Genomic DNA, 18,552 nt, shown 5'->3' on the forward strand with positions numbered 1-18,552 from the left:
CAGATCCCTGATGGGATCAGCAACCACTACTCTACCAGGAGTCAACATGTTGGTGATGAGAAATGGACCTAGACTATCACATCTTCAACAGTTTGAATTGTGTGCCACAGTAACTGATACATAAATATATAAAGCTCTATGCTCAATTTGAGCTCACAAAGCTCCTAGAATTGATGGATTTAATGCTGCATTTTTTAAAAAAGTCTGGCCTGTCATCAAGGAAGAGGTATGTGAGATAGTGAAAGAGTTCTTCACCATAGGGGTCCTATACAAAGCCATTAATTGCACTACGCTAACTTTGCTGCCAAAGATTGCAAATCCAAGCAATGTGAAATATTATAGACCAATAGCCTGTTGCACAATATTGTACAAACTAATTGCTATAGTCCTGGCTGGGAGTCTTCAAAAAGTCATGAACTACATCATATCAGAGGCACAATCAGGCTTCATCCCTGGGGGGGAAATTAGTTGACAACATTATTTTGGCTCATGAGTTGGTCAAATCATATAGCAGAAAACACATCTCCGTAGGTGCATAATCAAAGTGGAATTACAAAAGCTTATGATTTAGTGGAATGGGCATACCTTGAACAAGTTTTGGAAGGATTGGCTTTCCCTGACAGGTTCATAAAATGGTTAATGGCATGTGTCAGAACTGTCAATTGCACTTTTTTGCTTAATGGGGAAACTATAAAACCTTTCAATTCCCCCTTCCTTTTTCCGATTGCCATGGAATATTTGATCATACTCCTCAATGAATTGAAACAGGACAAAAGATTCAAATATCATCCTAGATGTGGGAAACTACACATCACTCATCTGAGCTATACTGATAATCTATTGTTGTTTGCAAGGGGAGACACAGATTCAGTGAGGAGGCTTCATGCTTTTTTTTCTGACATTCTCAACTGCATCTGGACTACAAGCTAACTTAGCAAAAAGTACTATATACTGTGGAGGAATAGAAAACAAAGTTACAGAAGAAGTATGTCAGTTGTTGGGCTACACTCAAGGACAACTCTCCTTTAAATATATGGGGGTACCACTGGATACTAAGAAGTTGACTTTGATACAATGGCAACCACTCATCAACAAGATAGTGGCAAAAATAACTTCATGGACAACAAAAAGCTATCTTATGCTGGAAGGGTACAGCTGATACAGACAATACTATTTAAAATCCAATGCTACTGGGCTCAACTCTTTCCTTTGCCAACTAAAGTGATTGAAGCTTATCGTAGAAGTTATATGTGGTCGGGGGGAATGAAATCACAAAATAGCTCTCATTGCTTGGGACAAAGTCTGTCTATCTAAGTCTGTGAGTGGTCTGAATCTGAGCAACATACAGGTGTGGAATGCTGCTGCTATTGCCAAAACATACTGGGACTTGTCACACAAACAAGACAAGCTATGGATTAAATGGATACATCTCTTCTACATCAAAGAGCAGAACCCAGAAACCATGCTTATACCAAAGACTGCAAGCCGGATGGTGAGGAAAATCTTGGAAGCAAGGGATGTTATCCATCAACTCCAAAGACCACAGGATGCTAAAAAGAGTGTTATAAAACAGTTTTATCTCCAACTGATACCAACCTACTCAAAAACTAGTTGGAGGAGTTTAATGTATTAGAATATTGCTAGACCAAAAGCTATATTCACTATGTGGTTGCAGTGTCATGGAAGGTTACTGATTGTGGACAGACTTAGGAAATGGGGACTTAATGTGAATGATTCTTGTGTACTATGTCAATCCAATCCTAAGACAAAAGACCACCTATTTGCTGAATGTAATTATGCTAGCAAAAATTTGGGGAAGACTGACTCAGTGGGCACAACTTCAGAATATAAAGTGCAATACATGGAATGAACACCTCCAATTTGTTTGTCAACACTCCAAGGGGAAAACTGCACCAGCTAAACTCCTCAAGATGATCTATGCTGAATATATACATATACTGTGGAGGGAAAGAAATCACAGGGTCTTTGAAGGGAGCACCAGAGATTACAATAGCCTGGCGAGGGAGATTGTGCCTGCATGTGCAACTTTAGAGCAAATGAAAATATAAAATGTTTAGTATAACAACTCTTCTTCTAGATGGGAGTTGTTGATAGAAATATGGATTAGGAGCTTTGGTAGTCATAGTCTTATAGCCTGTTTGGCCAAGCTTTTTTTTGGCCAAAAGTGCTTTTTTTTTTTTGCCAAAAGTACTTTTGGCCAAAAATTGAGGTGTTTGGCCAAGCTTTTAGAAGAAAAAAAAGTGTTTTGGAGGAGAAGCAGAAGCAGTTTTGGAAAAGCAGAAAAAAATAGATTCTCTCCAAAAGCACTTTTGAGAAAAATACACTTAGAAACAGTTTTTTAAAGTTTGGCTAAACACTAATTGCTACTTAGAAGTGTTTTTCAAACTAATTAACCAAACACAAACTGATTCTCACCAAAAGTGCTTTTGAGAAAAGCATTTTTGAAAAAAAGCACTTCTCAAAATAAACTGATTTTTACAGCTTGGCCAAACGGGCTATTAGTCATAGTCTTTTGTGTACTTTGCTTTGTGATCTAGCTAGATGGGAGTAGTTAAGTTATGCTTTGTAATGTTGTTATTGGTGATTAATGATAAATTTTAATTACCAAAAAAAAGTACTGCAAAATGTACAATTTTACTAATTAGAAAATATAATATATACAGAAATCATAGTGAAAAAAAATATGTGTACCGCCAAAAGATGATGGATGAGAATTACTTCATTCTTAATCAAAGGCTTCAAATTCATAAAATTATATTTCGGACACAAATTTAAGCTCTAGTTTGGCAATAGATTTTGGTTTCACTTTTTAATTTTTTTTTTTAAATATTACTATTTTTTATGAAATATGATCATATTTTGGGAAAAAAACTTCAAAAGTTTTCTAGTTCCCAAAAAACTGGTGAAATAAACTTCAACTTTTCTTCAAATAATATGCATATTCAAACCCAACTTTAAATATAAAAGTTTTATTTTTAAATACAACTTTAAAAACTCTTTTTTAAGTTTCAATCTAATCTATATTATATTAAAAGGAGAGTAGTGAAGCATGTGGTTAAGCCAAGTGGCAAGCTAAAATGAAGCCACTTGGCAATTTTAAGATAACATTAATTATTAAAAATTATAAATAGAAATATAATTAATGGAAGTAATTTAATGAATCTTATACATAATCTAAATAGATCTTAGACAAATTTAATCTATATATCTATATTTATATGTATATTTGTATCTATATGTATATCTATATTTATATCTATATATTGATCCACTCATAGATTTTCTCTATATTAGCTAGAAATATGGAAGTGAAAAATTAATTAAACATTAAAAAACTATAATAGTAGTGTAGTTTATGGCTTTGCACAAATCTATACTTTCAAAGAATTCCAGTACTGCTGATGTGATATCTTCTCCAGTTATGCTCCATGTCCCCTTGAAAAAATAGACATTATATCAATCACACCCTGGTGCCTTGCTATCATCTATACCCTTCAAAGCTATCAGTACTTCTTCCTTTGTAACTAGCTTTATTATCTGCAATTGTTGTTCCCTGCTCAGCATATTCCCACTCCTTATTATATCTGGATTCACTACTGGTAGAGCAGATGCTGTTGTACCTAGTAATGTTTTATAAAACTGTAGGATTTCCTCTTCAACCTCCTTTGTGTTATGCAGTATGTGCCCTTCATTATTTGTAAGTCTTCCAATATGATTCCTTGCATGTCTGTTTTTCACACAAGCATGAAAATATGCTGTGTTGGAGTCCCCCTCTTTTAGCCACTTGACTCTAGCCTTTTGTTTCAGTATGCTTTTCCTTTACTTCCATCCATTTAGCCAGCTCCATTTTAGTCTTTTTTTCTTCATCAATGACTGCACTATCATTCTTTGGAGATTGCATACTTTGTTGTAGCTGTGTCAGTTTGTTTTGTGTTTCTTTTATTTTATCCCCCACACTCTTGTATTCCTGATTGTTTAACTTCTTCAATTCACCTTTCATTGCTTTAAGCTTGTACCAAATCTTTTGCATCTTGTTGCCCCTATGTTCCCTCTTCCAGCAGTGCTTCACTATTTCCTCAAACTTCTGGTGGTTAGCTAGGCAGTTAAAAAACTTGAAAGGTCTCTTTACCTGTACATTATCTTCAACCATAATTATCATCAATGGGCAGTGATCAGAAAATTCAGGTTGTTAGATGATCCCCTCCATTTGAGACCACTTTTGTATCCATTCTGCATTGACTAAGATTCTATCAATTCTACTGTGCACTGTGTTATTTGTCCATGTGTAGTATCTCCCTATTGTTCTCATTTCAGACAATCCAACCTCCTCTATAAAGTTTTTAAAGTCTCTCACTTCCACATCTTGTACTGGGTTACCTTGTACTCTATCTTCAATGGACATTATACTATTGAAATCCCCCATTAGAACACTTGGCCACTTTACTCCATTCATTATCCCCTTGAGCTCATTCCACATACTCTTCCTATCTTGGATGTTATGTTTATCATATACTGCAACAAATAAAAAGTTATTGTTACATTGCCTTATAGTTATCTGCCCTGCTATGTATTGATCATGCACTTGTTTGACTTCAAACTCCACTCTTGCCTGATCCCAGACAATCCAGATTCTCCCACCTGGTGCTACTTCATAATTTGTTATCCACTTCCAGTCTCCAAATATTTTCCTCATTATTGTATCAGCCTTACTTTCTTTAACTCTATTTTCCAGAACTACTATCATTGCTACATTATTCTCCTTACAGAAATTTTTTAGTAGTTTTTGCTTATACACCTTATTCATGCCCCTTACATTCTATGTTATAATGTTCGTCATGTTATATTTGTTGTTTTGGGATTCTCTTCACTACCTTGTCTGCTCCTTCTACTTCTCATCTCTTGTTCTTCAGAGAATAGCATTATTTTCTAGGCAGTGTCAACAAGTATTTTAAATGCATTGCCTATGTTGACTTCCTCTCCCCCTTTGGCTCCCATTTGTTTTTTTGATGCAGACCTTCCACTAGCAATCTGCCATTGATACCAACATCTTACTGTTTTGGTGCTAATTCTTCTTCTATTTCAAGCTGCTCTTTGAACCTTCCTTGTCCATCTATCCTATCCACCTTTGGATCAAGCTTCCTTATAATTTTCCATTCCTGCTTGGGCTTCTGATTATTTATCCTCTGCTGTCCCTCTTTATTATGTTGTTTCTGTTGCTCCTTACATGAGTGGCCAAGTTGACAACATTCTTGGCAGTATTGTGACTTCCAATCATATTGCACAATCTGATCAATCTTTTTCCCAGTAGGGTCACATAGTATTATTGATCCTGGTAAAGGCCTAGTAATATCCATCTCAATTAGGACTCTTGCATATACAACTCTGTCAGTCATAGTTGTACATGCATCAACATATAGAGGTTTACCTAGCCCACTCCCAATCTTGCTTAGAGCTTTATTACTCCAGTAACTAAGTGTCAGTTTAGGAAATTTCACCCATAATGGGATAGTTCTGAGGATTTCATCCTCAAAATCAAACCCCTCCTTCCATTGCCTAATGATAATTGGTCTATTATTCATTGTGTATGGTCCATTCATCATAACATCATCCATTTCTTCAATACTATGCATCAATACAATGAAATAGCCATCGCTATGGAACAATACCTTCGGCTTCCTGATTTTCCCCCATTGTTGAGCTATACATCGCTCAACTGCTCCAATTGTTGGGGTGTTTTCCACAACATATAAAATTAATGGTCTACTCCATTTCTATTGCTCCTCCTCTATGTCATCTTCCAACAATTGTACCACTACCTCACCATCTTGTACCACTGGTGGAATATATGAGAAATTCATTCCTTTAGCAGCTAGTTTTTTCTCACTAAACAATCCAGCCTACGATCTTCCCCCAGGTCCCTGCGTTTGCTTCTCCTGCATACCCTTCTCATTTCTTTGTGCTTTGTTACTCTGTTCCATGATTACCTTTGAATTTACTGTTCCATTGCCTGGATTTTTGCTCGAACTTGCCTCTTCAGCTCCGATCTTCCCTGCATGTGTGTTTTTTGCGCCAGAGTTCATCATTGGTGTCACTCTGGTCACTGTCTTCTCCGGTGTTGCCAATTTCAGCTGAGCGGTGCTCAGATCTGGCCAGTTCATTTCACTATCACTTTCTATATCTGGGTCATCTTCTTCGTTCACTTTCTCTTTAGCTTTTCCTAATTGCTTTCCTTGTTCCTTAATGCTGATATCCGTGAATTTTCTAGTGTTTTTCCTTGGTCGTCCTCTTCCTCCCATTTTCCGAAGAGGCGCAGGTTAAAACACTTAACGTGCGCCGAGAGAGAAAGGTGACTAAATTTTTTTTTATTGTTTCAGATTTTTTATCATAGGAAAAAGGGTAAAACTTATTTAAATTTGAGATGAGAAAGTTTTTTATATTATACTAATAAAAGTCATAATATAAGTCCACATAACTCAAGTCTAATAGTTAAAATCAAAAACTAAAAAAATTGAACAATAAAAATAAATTAGAGATAATGTAAGGACATTTATAAATCATAAGTTTAGAAAATAAAATAAAATAAATATACAATACTTAAAAATATTATTAAATTTTAAATAATTTAAAATTTTCGAGCAATGTTTTTAAAATAAAATAAATATTTATTTCATAATTAAAAAAATTATATATTTATCTTATATCATTAAAGAAAGTAGTTGATAATGATATTAAATAAATTTACAAGTTAACGAAAAGCCACATAAAATATAATAAGACTATATATTAGATTAAAAAATAGCAAAATTATGTTAAACTATTAGAAATTAAAAGAAAAGACTATTTGAATTTGAGATTAGAAAGTTCTTAAAACTATAATGTGAATGCTCAAATTATGGATAATACCACTAAATTGAAGTCTTACTTATGAAAACTAAAATAATAATAATAAAAAATTTAATTACAAAATAAATTTCTAATATAGGTAATTTTACAAAAATTAAATTTGTATCTTAAAAGTAAAAAAAAAAAGAATATTTATATAAAGAAATAAAATGACAATGAAAATATTATTACAACATTTAGATATAATATGTTCAAACAATTAAGAAAATATTTTTCTATGATTAATATCTGAATCGAGTGCAGTTAGTTTGAGTTTGAATGCATAACATAATTTTTTAAAAATGCGGTCCATTTTAGAAAATAAAATGATAAGAATTATTTGAATTTGAGATGAGATTATTTTTTTTGTTTTTTAAAATATTACGTAAAGAACTAAAATGACAATAAAAATATTACTACAATATTTAGAAATAATGTATTCAAAGAATTAAGAAATTTTTTTCTATGATTAAATAAAATTTTAAAAATACAAAATAAATTTTCTAATATTGTTAATCTTACTAATGAAAATTAAAAATTAAATTGTATCTTATAGCTAAAAAAGAAAGAAAATTTAACTACATCTAATACAAAATTAATTATAAGAGAACTCAATACATTTGGAACATGATAATCAAATAACTTATGTATTAATATTTTAGACTAATTAAAAGTTACAATTTAAAACAAAATATGATATTATTTTGGCTCTGGGTAAAACATTAATATAAAAACTAACTAACATTTGTAGTAGGGAAGAGAATGTACATAAAAATAAAAATAGAGGTAGTGTGAGGATACTTATACTTTAAATTAATTTTAAATAGATAAAATAAAATAATTAAATTATATTTAAAAATATTACTGATAAATTTAAATAATTAAAATATTATGATTAAATATTAAATAATACAATAACTATAAGAAAAGAACAAAAAAAGAATTTATGTAAAAGTGATGTGATGAATAAGATATATTTGACTTCTAGATAAAAATAAAGTGATTATAAGAATTTTGTTAAGATAATATGATTTAATGTGCTCGAACAAGATAGATCACAATATGACATGTTTAATATTTTTTAATATCGATAGCGGAACGAAATACAAGTACCAAATTCAAGGGGTGATGTTGCTACAAATATATATTAAAAAGATTGGTTGTTCAGTACGAGATTTGAACAATAATTTCATATCATGTTTCATAATTAAATTCTCATGTTATATAATTTTTATTTGAGAGGTTTATATTTTAAGGTTACTTGTACATGATTCAAACAACCTACATTACAATTTGAAATGATTTGTGTGCGTATCGCGCGGGTACTGATACTAGTATATGTTTAAACGTTGAACTAAATTAGTGGAGACCCAAAAACGGTAACCAGATGGGAAACAAAATAAAAGGAAATTTATTTGACCTGTCAGGGGTTAATATTCTTATCTTTTGGGCTCCTCCTGTAGCGTATCATTCCAGCTACTCACCAATAATACGGAGTGTTTTGACGGGCCTGCGCTAAGGAAAGAGGCAAAGAGGGGAGAGAGCAAATTTCGAATTCAAATCGGGGCAATGAATCCAGACGCAGTCGCAACGGCATTCGTGGAGCACTACTACTCCACCTTCGATTCGAATCGGGCCGGGCTTGCGAACCTGTACCAAGAAAATTCTATGTTAAGTTTCGAAGGGGTGAAGATTCAAGGTGCTCAGCATATTGTGGCTAAGCTTACCAGTCTGCCTTTCCAGCAGTGCAAGCACCAGATCAACACCGTTGATTGTCAGCCATCTGGTCCTATCGGCGGCATGCTTGTCTTTGTTAGTGGCAATCTTCAACTTCCCGGCGAAGAGCACGTCCTCAAGTTCAGTCAGGTATTTTCCCCATTACCAAGTGCTCTTTTATTGCTGTTCCATGTGCTTAATTATTATAATCGGCGATCTACTTATGTATTTCACAATTTGTAATAGTATAAGTTTTAAATCAGTTATCAAAGGAAAATGGATGGAATTTGGATTTCCTTTTTCGAACACCAGTTGACTTTCCCTTTCGGTAGGGACGCATGTAAAGTTTAAGGTATGGGTTCATTAGAGTTCACTAGATAGTATAATAACTGATTTCGAACCCAGTGAATCAATTGAGTTGTGGTAGAATCCCAAACTCAAACTCATAAATGCAAACCCTGTATCTGCCTCTGCATTTCGGATCTCATTATGTTAGTCGCCTCACCTTTTGTGGAGTGAGATTCTAAACATTTGGAGATAGGCATGTGATATATATACTTTTGGTTTACTGCTGGGGGACAAGTTATGCTAACATGTTAATAATACAATGGCTCTATGTGAAGATATAAGCAAAATTAGTGTAGTATGGCCTTGATGGTAACTCGTAAGTATGTTTGCTGACTTTGATGGATGTAATAGTGGTAAGATGAGTTCTTCGTGCATTTTCGTTTGTATTCTGACATTAAAATATGGCAGCACGATCATGTCTCTATGTCTTGATCGTTTTTTTTTAAAAAATTTTAAAGTTGTTTACTAAAAGTCAGACTTGTAATTGGACAGGATATATGTCTCTGTGTGTGTGTGTTTACAAAATGGTGGTATTGGAACTAGCTTGCGCACCTCGACTAATTCACTCTATAACTTGCTACAGTCCTCAAATGTGGGCGCCTCAACGCAGGTGCCCGGTAATATGCCCACCAACGGTGGAGGAAATAAGCTCTTACTGAGTGCTTTTTAGTTGTTGATGGGTTAGGCTTTTACTGAGTGTGACTTGGATTTAAACCTTAGACCTCCAGCTTGTTATTTTTATGTCTTGACCACTCAATAATCCCTTTGGGAACAAGATACAACAACAACAACAACAAAAACCCCAATATAATCCCACATAGTGGGGTCTTGGGAGAGTAGTGTGTACGCAGTCTTACCCTACCTTGTGGAGATCCCTTTGGGAGCAAGATATTTGTCCTATATACTAGTAAATGTGAATTTTGTTATGCTAGGACTCTGCTGATGCTCACATGTCTTGTTGGTCTTTTTTCCTTAGTCATTCTCTTTGTTTTCGCTTTTTTTTGGTCTCATTGAATAGTATGTGTATCTTTGAAAAATTATTTAGCTGCATTTCTCTTCAATGATCCAAGTAGGAGTTTGGACAATATTTGGTTGAAGTTGAAAAAATTATTTGAAGTATTGTCTTGGCAGAACGAATTTTCACATAATGAACAGTTGGACAATGCAACTTTAAATTCTGCAGTCTGCAGATGAGAAGCTTCTCTTGTCAATAAAAAGAAAAACATAAGTGAAAATACAAACAAACAGGGGACAACTGTAAAACCTTTTTCATCTCCACCATTGCAACTAAGAGTTTTTGGCATATTTGGTACTGTAGTATCATGGTAAGCGTAAGTTAGTCATTTATGAATAGGGGTGGCAAAATGGTTAAAAGAAAAGAGTTAACCACCCATATTATCCATTAAAAAATGGGTTGGATAATGAACTTTTTAAAATGGGTCAAATATGGATAAGAACCATAACCAATGGATAACCAATGAGTCTAACTTTTACATTTGTAAAGCCTCAAATTGGGGGTTCCTCAAGTTAGGGAGACTAAAAATTCTCCTAAAAGTGATCATATATGCAAAAAGTCATGGATACCCATATTATCGGCCGGTTAACCTGTTTTTTATCCGTATTAAATATGGATCGGGTCGGATAATTTATCCGTTTTTTCATTACCCGTTTTTTTACCCGAACCATATCCGGCCTGACCCGCCCGTTTGCCACTCCTATTTATGAATCACTTTTAAAGCTTGGTCCTTTCAATAACATCAAGTCGAATAATGGCTGTTAAACACTGGACGGAAATCCCGTCACTTTACTAGGCAAGTCCTTTATAAGGGAAAGGAACATCTTCCTTCCTCACAACCCACCAAAATGAGGAGAAATTTAATGGATTATCATTTTACCCAGAAAATCCTGCTTGATAAAGTGTTTCATCTGCCACGACAAATCTGTGAAAATCAATTTTGGTTTTTCCGTGAATCATCATTCACCATGACGATCCTCCGTTCACATATGCACAACTAATCTTGCTCAGTTTATTGCTGCAGACCAGGTTGAATCCCTTGAAATAGAGGGAATTATCTTGAATATTTTCTTTGATGCAGCCTTCTCTGTTTGTAATGCCAAAATTATTATTTTTTCCTGTTGCTAATGTATCCACAGTTTGGTCTAAGGATACTCGAACTTGCAATTGCTAACAGTACTATAAAAAGTAAAATTTCTTTTCCAAAGCAACGGTTGTATGCTTGGGTTAGCAAAGCTTCTGTTTAGGATTTTTGAAAGGCTTTTTCTCCTGCCAGTTCATGGTTAGTCGCACTTCTAGGCTTGAATATACGTTTCAGTAGAACCTAGTAGCTTTGGCCTATACTTTGTATATGTGAAAAAATTCACTAAATATGCATAAAAAATTAAATTCAGAAGCCAGTTACTAGCGCTTGAGGTCGTTGTCCGAGAATCCAGAACCCATAAAGTTCAAAGGTCAAATCTACCTCTGCTTGGTTGACTAGGAACGTGTTTTCAACCAAAATTTTAACATCGGTATTCTTGAGGCAAGAAGTGTTTAAGTTGATGTTATTTATTGGAGCCAGTCTGTTAGCAGTGATACATGAAAAACCAAGATAAGGGTACCAAATATGCCAGAAGCTATTTCAAATACGGTGATGGCTTCCTTTACTTTTTGTCTTTGATAAAGTTTCAGAGACCCTTACGACGACCCAACTTTTTTTGACAATCTAGAGTTCGAATAGAATGATAAATATGTTCCATTATGCCAAATAGGATAATAAGCCACAATTTTGCAATGTAATTACTTGATGTTAGTGATAGTCTGACCCTTACTCGAAAAAAGGAGCCAGTGATAGTCTGATAGTAGTCATAACATTTCTTCTAGATAATATGTTTAGAGTGAACATTGTAAAGTATCCTGCAGATAAGCTTTACTAGAATACAGATACTGCTGAGATTGGTAAAGACTATTGATTAGGTTATTTGAAGTGTAATGGCTGTTATCATGATTGTTGGTGAAATTTGTTGGATAATGTGAAAGTAACGTGACATGTATGTGACCACCAATGCCCAGGGAAAATAAAGCAGTGGGTAAGCGGTTGTGTTTTAGAACTTAGGGAAGAAGAAAACAATAAACTTCCAAGGCAATTGTTTACTCGAAGTTCTTTATACGTAGCTGACTTAAGGAAGAAGAGAACAATATGCTTCTAATCCCAATCACTTACCCAAAAGGTGCTTCATTTGTTATCCTGCAATTCCTGTGAGGCTTATTTTTGTAGCTTTACTGGCCAATCTACTGCTTTATTATCTGTATCCTTATAGATTGTGAAAATGTTGGTTTATGTTTAGTTAACAATGGCATGCTGAAAATGTTGGTTTATGTTTAGTCAACAATGGCATGCCAATTGGAAGAGTTGGTGGAAAGAGTTGGTGTGGATGCTAGGAGGAAGCTTTCTCCTTTGATGTCACCCATGACATCAAAAGGAGGTAGTTTGATGTCACCAATGACATCAAGAGGAGGTATTTACCTCTATAAATAGATGCACTCCTTCACTTGTAGAAATCATCCCAAAATAATACAATACATTGTAGTGAGTAGAGAGTTAAGAGAGAAATTCTCTTAAGTGTAATTGGGAAATCTCCCTTCCTTTGTTAATATTAAAAAGGGTAATTGTTCTCTGGTGGACGTAGGATTATTTTGATCCGAACCACGTTAAATCTTGTGTTCTTTCTTTTACGTTTCCGCTAACAATTGGTATCAGAGCGACAGGATTCTTTAACGATCCAAGGAGAAAGAACAAGCAAATATGAGTTCCATGAAGTTTGAAATTGATAGATTCAATGGACGCAACAACTTCAATATCTGGAAGATCCAGATGATGGCGTTACTGCGGAGGGAAGGTTCAATCCATGCTATTGACGGAAAGTATCCTACGGATATATCAGCTCCCGACAAGGAGAAGATTGAAGGGGATGCATTGAGTGCAATCCAACTATCCCTTGCACCTAACGTGCTTTGTGAAGTGAGTACGGGTACCGAAGAGACGGCCAAACAGTTGTGGGAAAAGCTAGAAGGGCTATACCAAGACCGATCAGTGACAACAAGAATGTTGTTACAACGGCGTCTTCACACATTTAAGATGGGGTCAGGTACTTCGTTACAAGATCATTTAGATGCGTTTAATAAACTTGTCATGGACTTACAGATTGCAGGAATTAAAAGGGAGGAGGAGACGCTTGCATGTGCTTTGCTATTTTCATTGACTTCAGGATATCGTGATATTGAGAATTCAATGATGTATAGCAAGGAGCCTATCAAGCTTGAGCAAGTGCGGCAGGCACTTAACTCTAGTGATGTGCGGAGGCACATTGAAGGAGATAGAGATGACCAGGCAAGTGGCCTCTTTGTAAGAGGTCGGACTAGCCAACAGGGAAAGACCAAATCAAAGCACAGATCAAAGTCTCGTGTGAACAAGAAGAATACAGAGTGTTGGGGTTGTGGCAAGAAGGGCACTTTGAACGAGATTGCCCAATGTCAAAGTCCAAGGAAAAGGCGAGTGCATCTACAGTTGAACAGGTACATAATTTTGATAATGATTATGTACTAACAACATCGTGTAATAATAATAGTAGTTATGAAAACAAATGGGTGTTAGACTCTGCTTGTACTCTGCATATGACGTTCCGAAAAGACTGGTTTAGCAGCTACGAGAAAAGTGGAGGAACCGTAGTAATGGGCAATAATGCAACTTGTGCAATAGTTGGCATTGGCTCAGTTCGGGTTCGCTGCCATGATGGAATCGTGAGGACTATTACACAAGTCCGTCATGTTCCTGATCTGAAGAAGAATTTGATCTCCTTGGGTACTCTGGATGAACAAGGCTACAGGTACATGAGCGAAGCAGGAACTATGAAGGTGACTAAAGGTTCTTTAGTCATGCTGAAAGGCAAGCTGGAGAACGGCCTTTACACATTGGCCGGAAGCACCATTGTTGGCTCTGCAAATGCATCTACAGTGCAGTTATCTAATGATGACAAGGCAAGACTATGGCACATGAGACTGGGTCATATGAGCGCACGTGGACTGGAGATGTTGAGCAATCGTAAACTTTTGGAAGGTGAGAAGATCAGCACGCTTGACTTCTGTGAGCACTGCGTTCTAGGGAAGCAGAAGAAGGTCAGCTTCAGCACTGGCAAACACAAGACAAGAGGAGTGCTAGACTACATCCATTCAGATTTATGGGGTCCTTCTAAACTTCCATCGAAGGGCGGAAAGAGGTATCTTCTCATTTTTATTGATGATTTCTCACGAAAGGTTTGGGTGTATTTTTTGAAGGCAAAAAGTGATGCTTTTGAAGCATTTAAAGAGTGGAAGATTTTGGTTGAAAATCAAATGGAGCGGAAAATCAAGTATCTTCGCACAGACAATGGCTTGGAGTTTTGCAATGAAGAGTTTAATGAATTCTGCAAGGTTCATGGGATCTCAAGACATAGGACTGTCAGGCATACCCCACAGCAGAATGGAGTTGCCGAGAGAATGAACAGAACTCTTCTTGAAAAGGCTCGTTGTATGCTCCTACAAGCCAAAATGTCCAAAGTATTTTGGGCTGAAGCAGTTCACACTGCTGCTCATATTGTCAATCGATCTCCAGCATCGGCAATTGACTTTAAGACTCCGAATGAGGTATGGTCAGGTGAACCCTCTAACTATTCATACTTACGAGTATTTGGGTGTCCAGCTTATTATCACGTTAATGAAGGAAAGCTTGAACCAAGGGCTAAGAAGGCCATATTCGTAGGGTATGTGGATGGAGTAAAAGGGTACAAACTTTGGTGTTTGTCTTTATTCAAATTTATAGTTAGTAGAGATGTCACCTTCGATGAATCCTCTATACTTGATCCCCGTAAAGTTTCCGTGGAGTTTTCAGGAAACAAGAACAACGAGCAGGTGGAGCTTCCGGTGGAGCTTGCCAAGGAAAAGGATCAAGAGACTCAGGTTAAAGATGAGTCAGAAGATGTAGGCGTTGAAGAACTTGCTGTCAATGAACCATACACAATTGCGAAGGGGAGGGAGAAGAGGCAGACACGAGAACTGGAACGCCTTATAAATCAAGCAAACTTGATTGCATATGCGTTCGTAGCTGCACAAGAAGAGATTAAAGATCTGGAGCCCTCCTCGTATATTGAAGCAACTTCTTGCAAGGATGCCGCACAATGGCGGTTAGCCATGACTGAAGAGATGGAGTCTCTTCACAAGAATCAGACATGGGTCTTAGTGAAAAGACAAAAGGGAAGAGGACAGTTGGATGCAAGTGGGTCTACCGAAAGAAAGAGGGAATTCCTGAAGTGGAAGATGCTAGGTTCAAGGCGAGATTGGTTGCAAAAGGTTTCAGCCAAAAGGAGGGAATTGACTACAATGAGATTTTCTCTCCGGTCGTGAAGCATAGCTCAATTCGCGTGCTACTAGCATTGGTTGCACAATTTGACTTGGAGCTTCAACAGCTTGATGTCAAAACTGCTTTCTTACACGGTGATCTAGAAGAGACAATCTATATGGATCAACCTGAAGGTTTCCTAGCTGAGGGAAAAGAAGATCACGTATGCCAACTAAAGAAGTCTTTGTATGGTTTGAAGCAATCCCCTAGACAGTGGTACAAGAGGTTTGATGCATTCATGACTACACATGAATTCTCAAGGAGTGCATTTGATAGTTGTGTGTATCACAAGAAGATGTCTGGTAACTCAATGATTTATTTACTGTTGTATGTTGATGATATGCTTATTGCTGCTAACAACATTACAGAGATAAATGCTTTGAAGAAACTATTGAGTAAGGAATTTGACATGAAGGATTTAGGAGCTGCAAAGAAAATCCTTGGTATGGAGATTTCAAGAGAAGACGATGTTGTACATCTTTCTCAGAAGAGGTATATTGAAAGGGTTCTCGAAAGATTCAATATGCAAACGTGCAAGCCTGTAAGTACACCATTAGCTCCTCATTTTAAACTTTCAGAGTCACAAATGCCTCAGTCTGAGGATGAGGTGGAGCATATGTCAAAGATTCCTTATGCCAGTGCAGTTGGTAGTATTATGTATGCTATGGTATGCACACGTCCAGATATTGCTCAATCTGTAAGTGTGGTAAATAGATACATGTCCAACCCAGGAAAGAGGCATTGGGAAGTTGTCAAGTGGATATTGAGATATCTCAAAGGAGCTTCTGGTGTTGGTCTTACCTTTCGAAAAAGTGGTACAGGTATTTCAATTCTCGGTTATGTGGATTCTGACTATGCAGGAGATCTTGACAGAAGAAGGTCCACAACTGGATACATCTTTACCCTCGTTGGCAGTGCCGTCAGTTGGAAGTCGACTTTGCAGTCGATTGTCGCTTTGTCTACGACAGAAGCAGAATACATGGCAGCAGCGGAGGCGGTAAAGGAAGCTATCTGGTTGAAAAGTTTAGTAGCGGAATTGAGTTTGGTTCAGCTGGAATCAACTCTTAGATGTGATAGTCAGAGTGCTATTCATCTAATGAAAAATCAGAGATTTCATGAGCGCACTAAACACATTGATGTCAGATTTCATTTTATTCGAGATGTTATTGATGAGGGAACTATCAAGGTCGTGAAGGTTATCACAGACGATAATGCTGCAGACATGTTGACCAAGATAGTCCTGCTCGCTAAGTTTGCACACTGCAAGGACTTGGCGGGGGTGTGCATCAACTGATGCAACTCCGAAGAGAACAGTTGCTAGGTGGAGGTGGTATGTTCAACAATGGTTTGATTCTTCTCGTTTCTTACAACGGGGTTGCCCAGTAAGCTTAGAAGTTTTGACCAGAGTTGTTCACACGCTCGAAACGCAAACCAAGGTGGAGATTGAAAATGTTGGTTTATGTTTAGTTAACAATGGCATGCTGAAAATGTTGGTTTATGTTTAGTCAACAATGACATGCCAATTGGAAGAGTTGGTGGAAAGAGTTGGTGTGGATGCTAGGAGGAAGCTTCCTCCTTTGATGTCTCCCATGACATCAAGAGGAGGTAGTTTGATGTCACCAATGACATCAAGAGGAGGTCTTTACCTCTATAAATAGATGCACTCCTTCACTTGTAGAAATCATCCCAAAATAATACAATACATTGTAGTGAGTAGAGAGTTAAGAGAGAAATTCTCTTAAGTGTAATTGGGAAATCTCCCCTTCCTTTGTTAATATTAAAAGGGCAATTGTTCTCTGGTGGACGTAGGATTATTTTGATCCGAACCACGTTAAATCTTGTGTTCTTTCTTTTACGTTTCCGCTAACAGATTGTGTAGGAAAGTTTAATTGCATAAGTTTTAGAATGTCTTCGAGCATGTTTGATTTCCCCGTACAATAGTATTTCGGTAAATGGAATATTGAGTTGTGTTGTTCTGGTCATATCTAGTAGGAGTATTGATTTTCTTTATCTTGCTTTTCACTTAAATATTTTTTTTTTGATGAAGTCTGACTTTCTATTTTGATTGAATCAGCTATTCTTTAGCAGATTGCTTTACTTGTTTTCTGAAGCATTGCCTGATTGTTTCCCTCCCTAGTTGTCATAGAGCAGAGGTCTATTACTATAGGAAACATCATTCATTGTTGAATGGGTGGTCTTGGGCCTCATCCTTGGAACAGACAGATTATATGATGTCAATGTACCAATTAGAAGAGAAGATAGGCAAATACTCTGTTTGCATTTTCTTTTCCTTTCTCCTGCTTTTTGTTTGCTGCTTCTCGCATCTTTCCCTGATATTCAAACGTACCATTGAACGCCTTCTGTTTCTTGATGATTCGAAAAAATGAGAAGCGGCAATTTTTTAGTACTGACAATCGAGTCCTCATTTTTTTAATCGGAATTTCTATTTCTGATTATAGCCCTGCTGCATTGTCTGGGGATATGTGAGAAACTGCAGATACTAAAGCCTGTGCAAAATGCTTTGTCCGGCGTTCTATGATGACTACAATGTTTCAAAACTTATTTACACTCAAATTTCTATGTTCTTCCTCTGTCTTTTTTGGACTGCAGATGTTTCATTTGATGCCAACACAACAAGGGAGTTTCTATGTGATGAATGACATTTTCCGGTTGAACTATGCATGAAGGGTACTGGGTTGAATTGTCCGTTGTTCGTGTTTCCTTGATTGATTTCTTCGGAACTGAACAAGTTTACTGAATATATTCTAAGAGTTTGAAAGACATTGCTTCTGTTGGATATCTCAGCTAGTAAGACTGGTTTACTAGTTGTTTGTTGAGTGAGCAATGGATTAAACTTTATAAACAAAAAACAAATGAGCTCTTCCTTGTTGCGAGATATTATATGCTTTAATAATTGCTGCTTCTAAGTCTCAATTTCTCTCTGTCTCAACTCTCCGATGGATGTTCTTGTCATGTTTTTTTTTGTTTGCATTGCCACGTTTGACAGTTGAACGTGATGACAAGTTTTGTGTATTGAGAGAAAAAGTTTTGGGAGAGGTTGTGTGCCAATTGGGGTAAAGAGTGGAAACGTTATCTTTTCAAAATTGCACTAGTAGAAAGGGTGAAATTGATATGTTTGTTTTGTACAAATTTA

The 18,552-nt window shown here is 36.3% G+C and overlaps 2 protein-coding genes across 2 annotated transcripts; one reads left to right on the forward strand and one right to left on the reverse strand.

Moving 5' to 3' along the window:
• Positions 1-3,477: 3,477 nt before the first annotated feature.
• Positions 3,478-4,171, reverse strand: LOC142179325 (uncharacterized). The gene is made up of 2 exons (XM_075249015.1): positions 3,834-4,171; positions 3,478-3,748 (listed from the first exon to the last, which is right to left on the reverse strand). The coding sequence occupies exons 1-2, from the start codon at positions 4,169-4,171 to the stop codon at positions 3,478-3,480; spliced, it is 609 nt and encodes a 202-aa protein (XP_075105116.1).
• Positions 4,172-8,337: 4,166 nt separating this feature from the next.
• On the forward strand, positions 8,338-18,332 carry LOC142179606 (nuclear transport factor 2B-like). The gene is made up of 2 exons (XM_075250578.1): positions 8,338-8,769; positions 18,009-18,332. The coding sequence occupies exons 1-2, from the start codon at positions 8,473-8,475 to the stop codon at positions 18,081-18,083; spliced, it is 372 nt and encodes a 123-aa protein (XP_075106679.1). The 5' UTR covers positions 8,338-8,472; the 3' UTR covers positions 18,084-18,332.
• The last annotated feature ends 220 nt before the right edge of the window (positions 18,333-18,552 follow it).

This window comes from Nicotiana tabacum, chromosome 3 (assembly GCF_000715075.1).
Source record: "Nicotiana tabacum cultivar K326 chromosome 3, ASM71507v2, whole genome shotgun sequence".
Taxonomy (NCBI): domain Eukaryota; kingdom Viridiplantae; phylum Streptophyta; class Magnoliopsida; order Solanales; family Solanaceae; genus Nicotiana; species Nicotiana tabacum.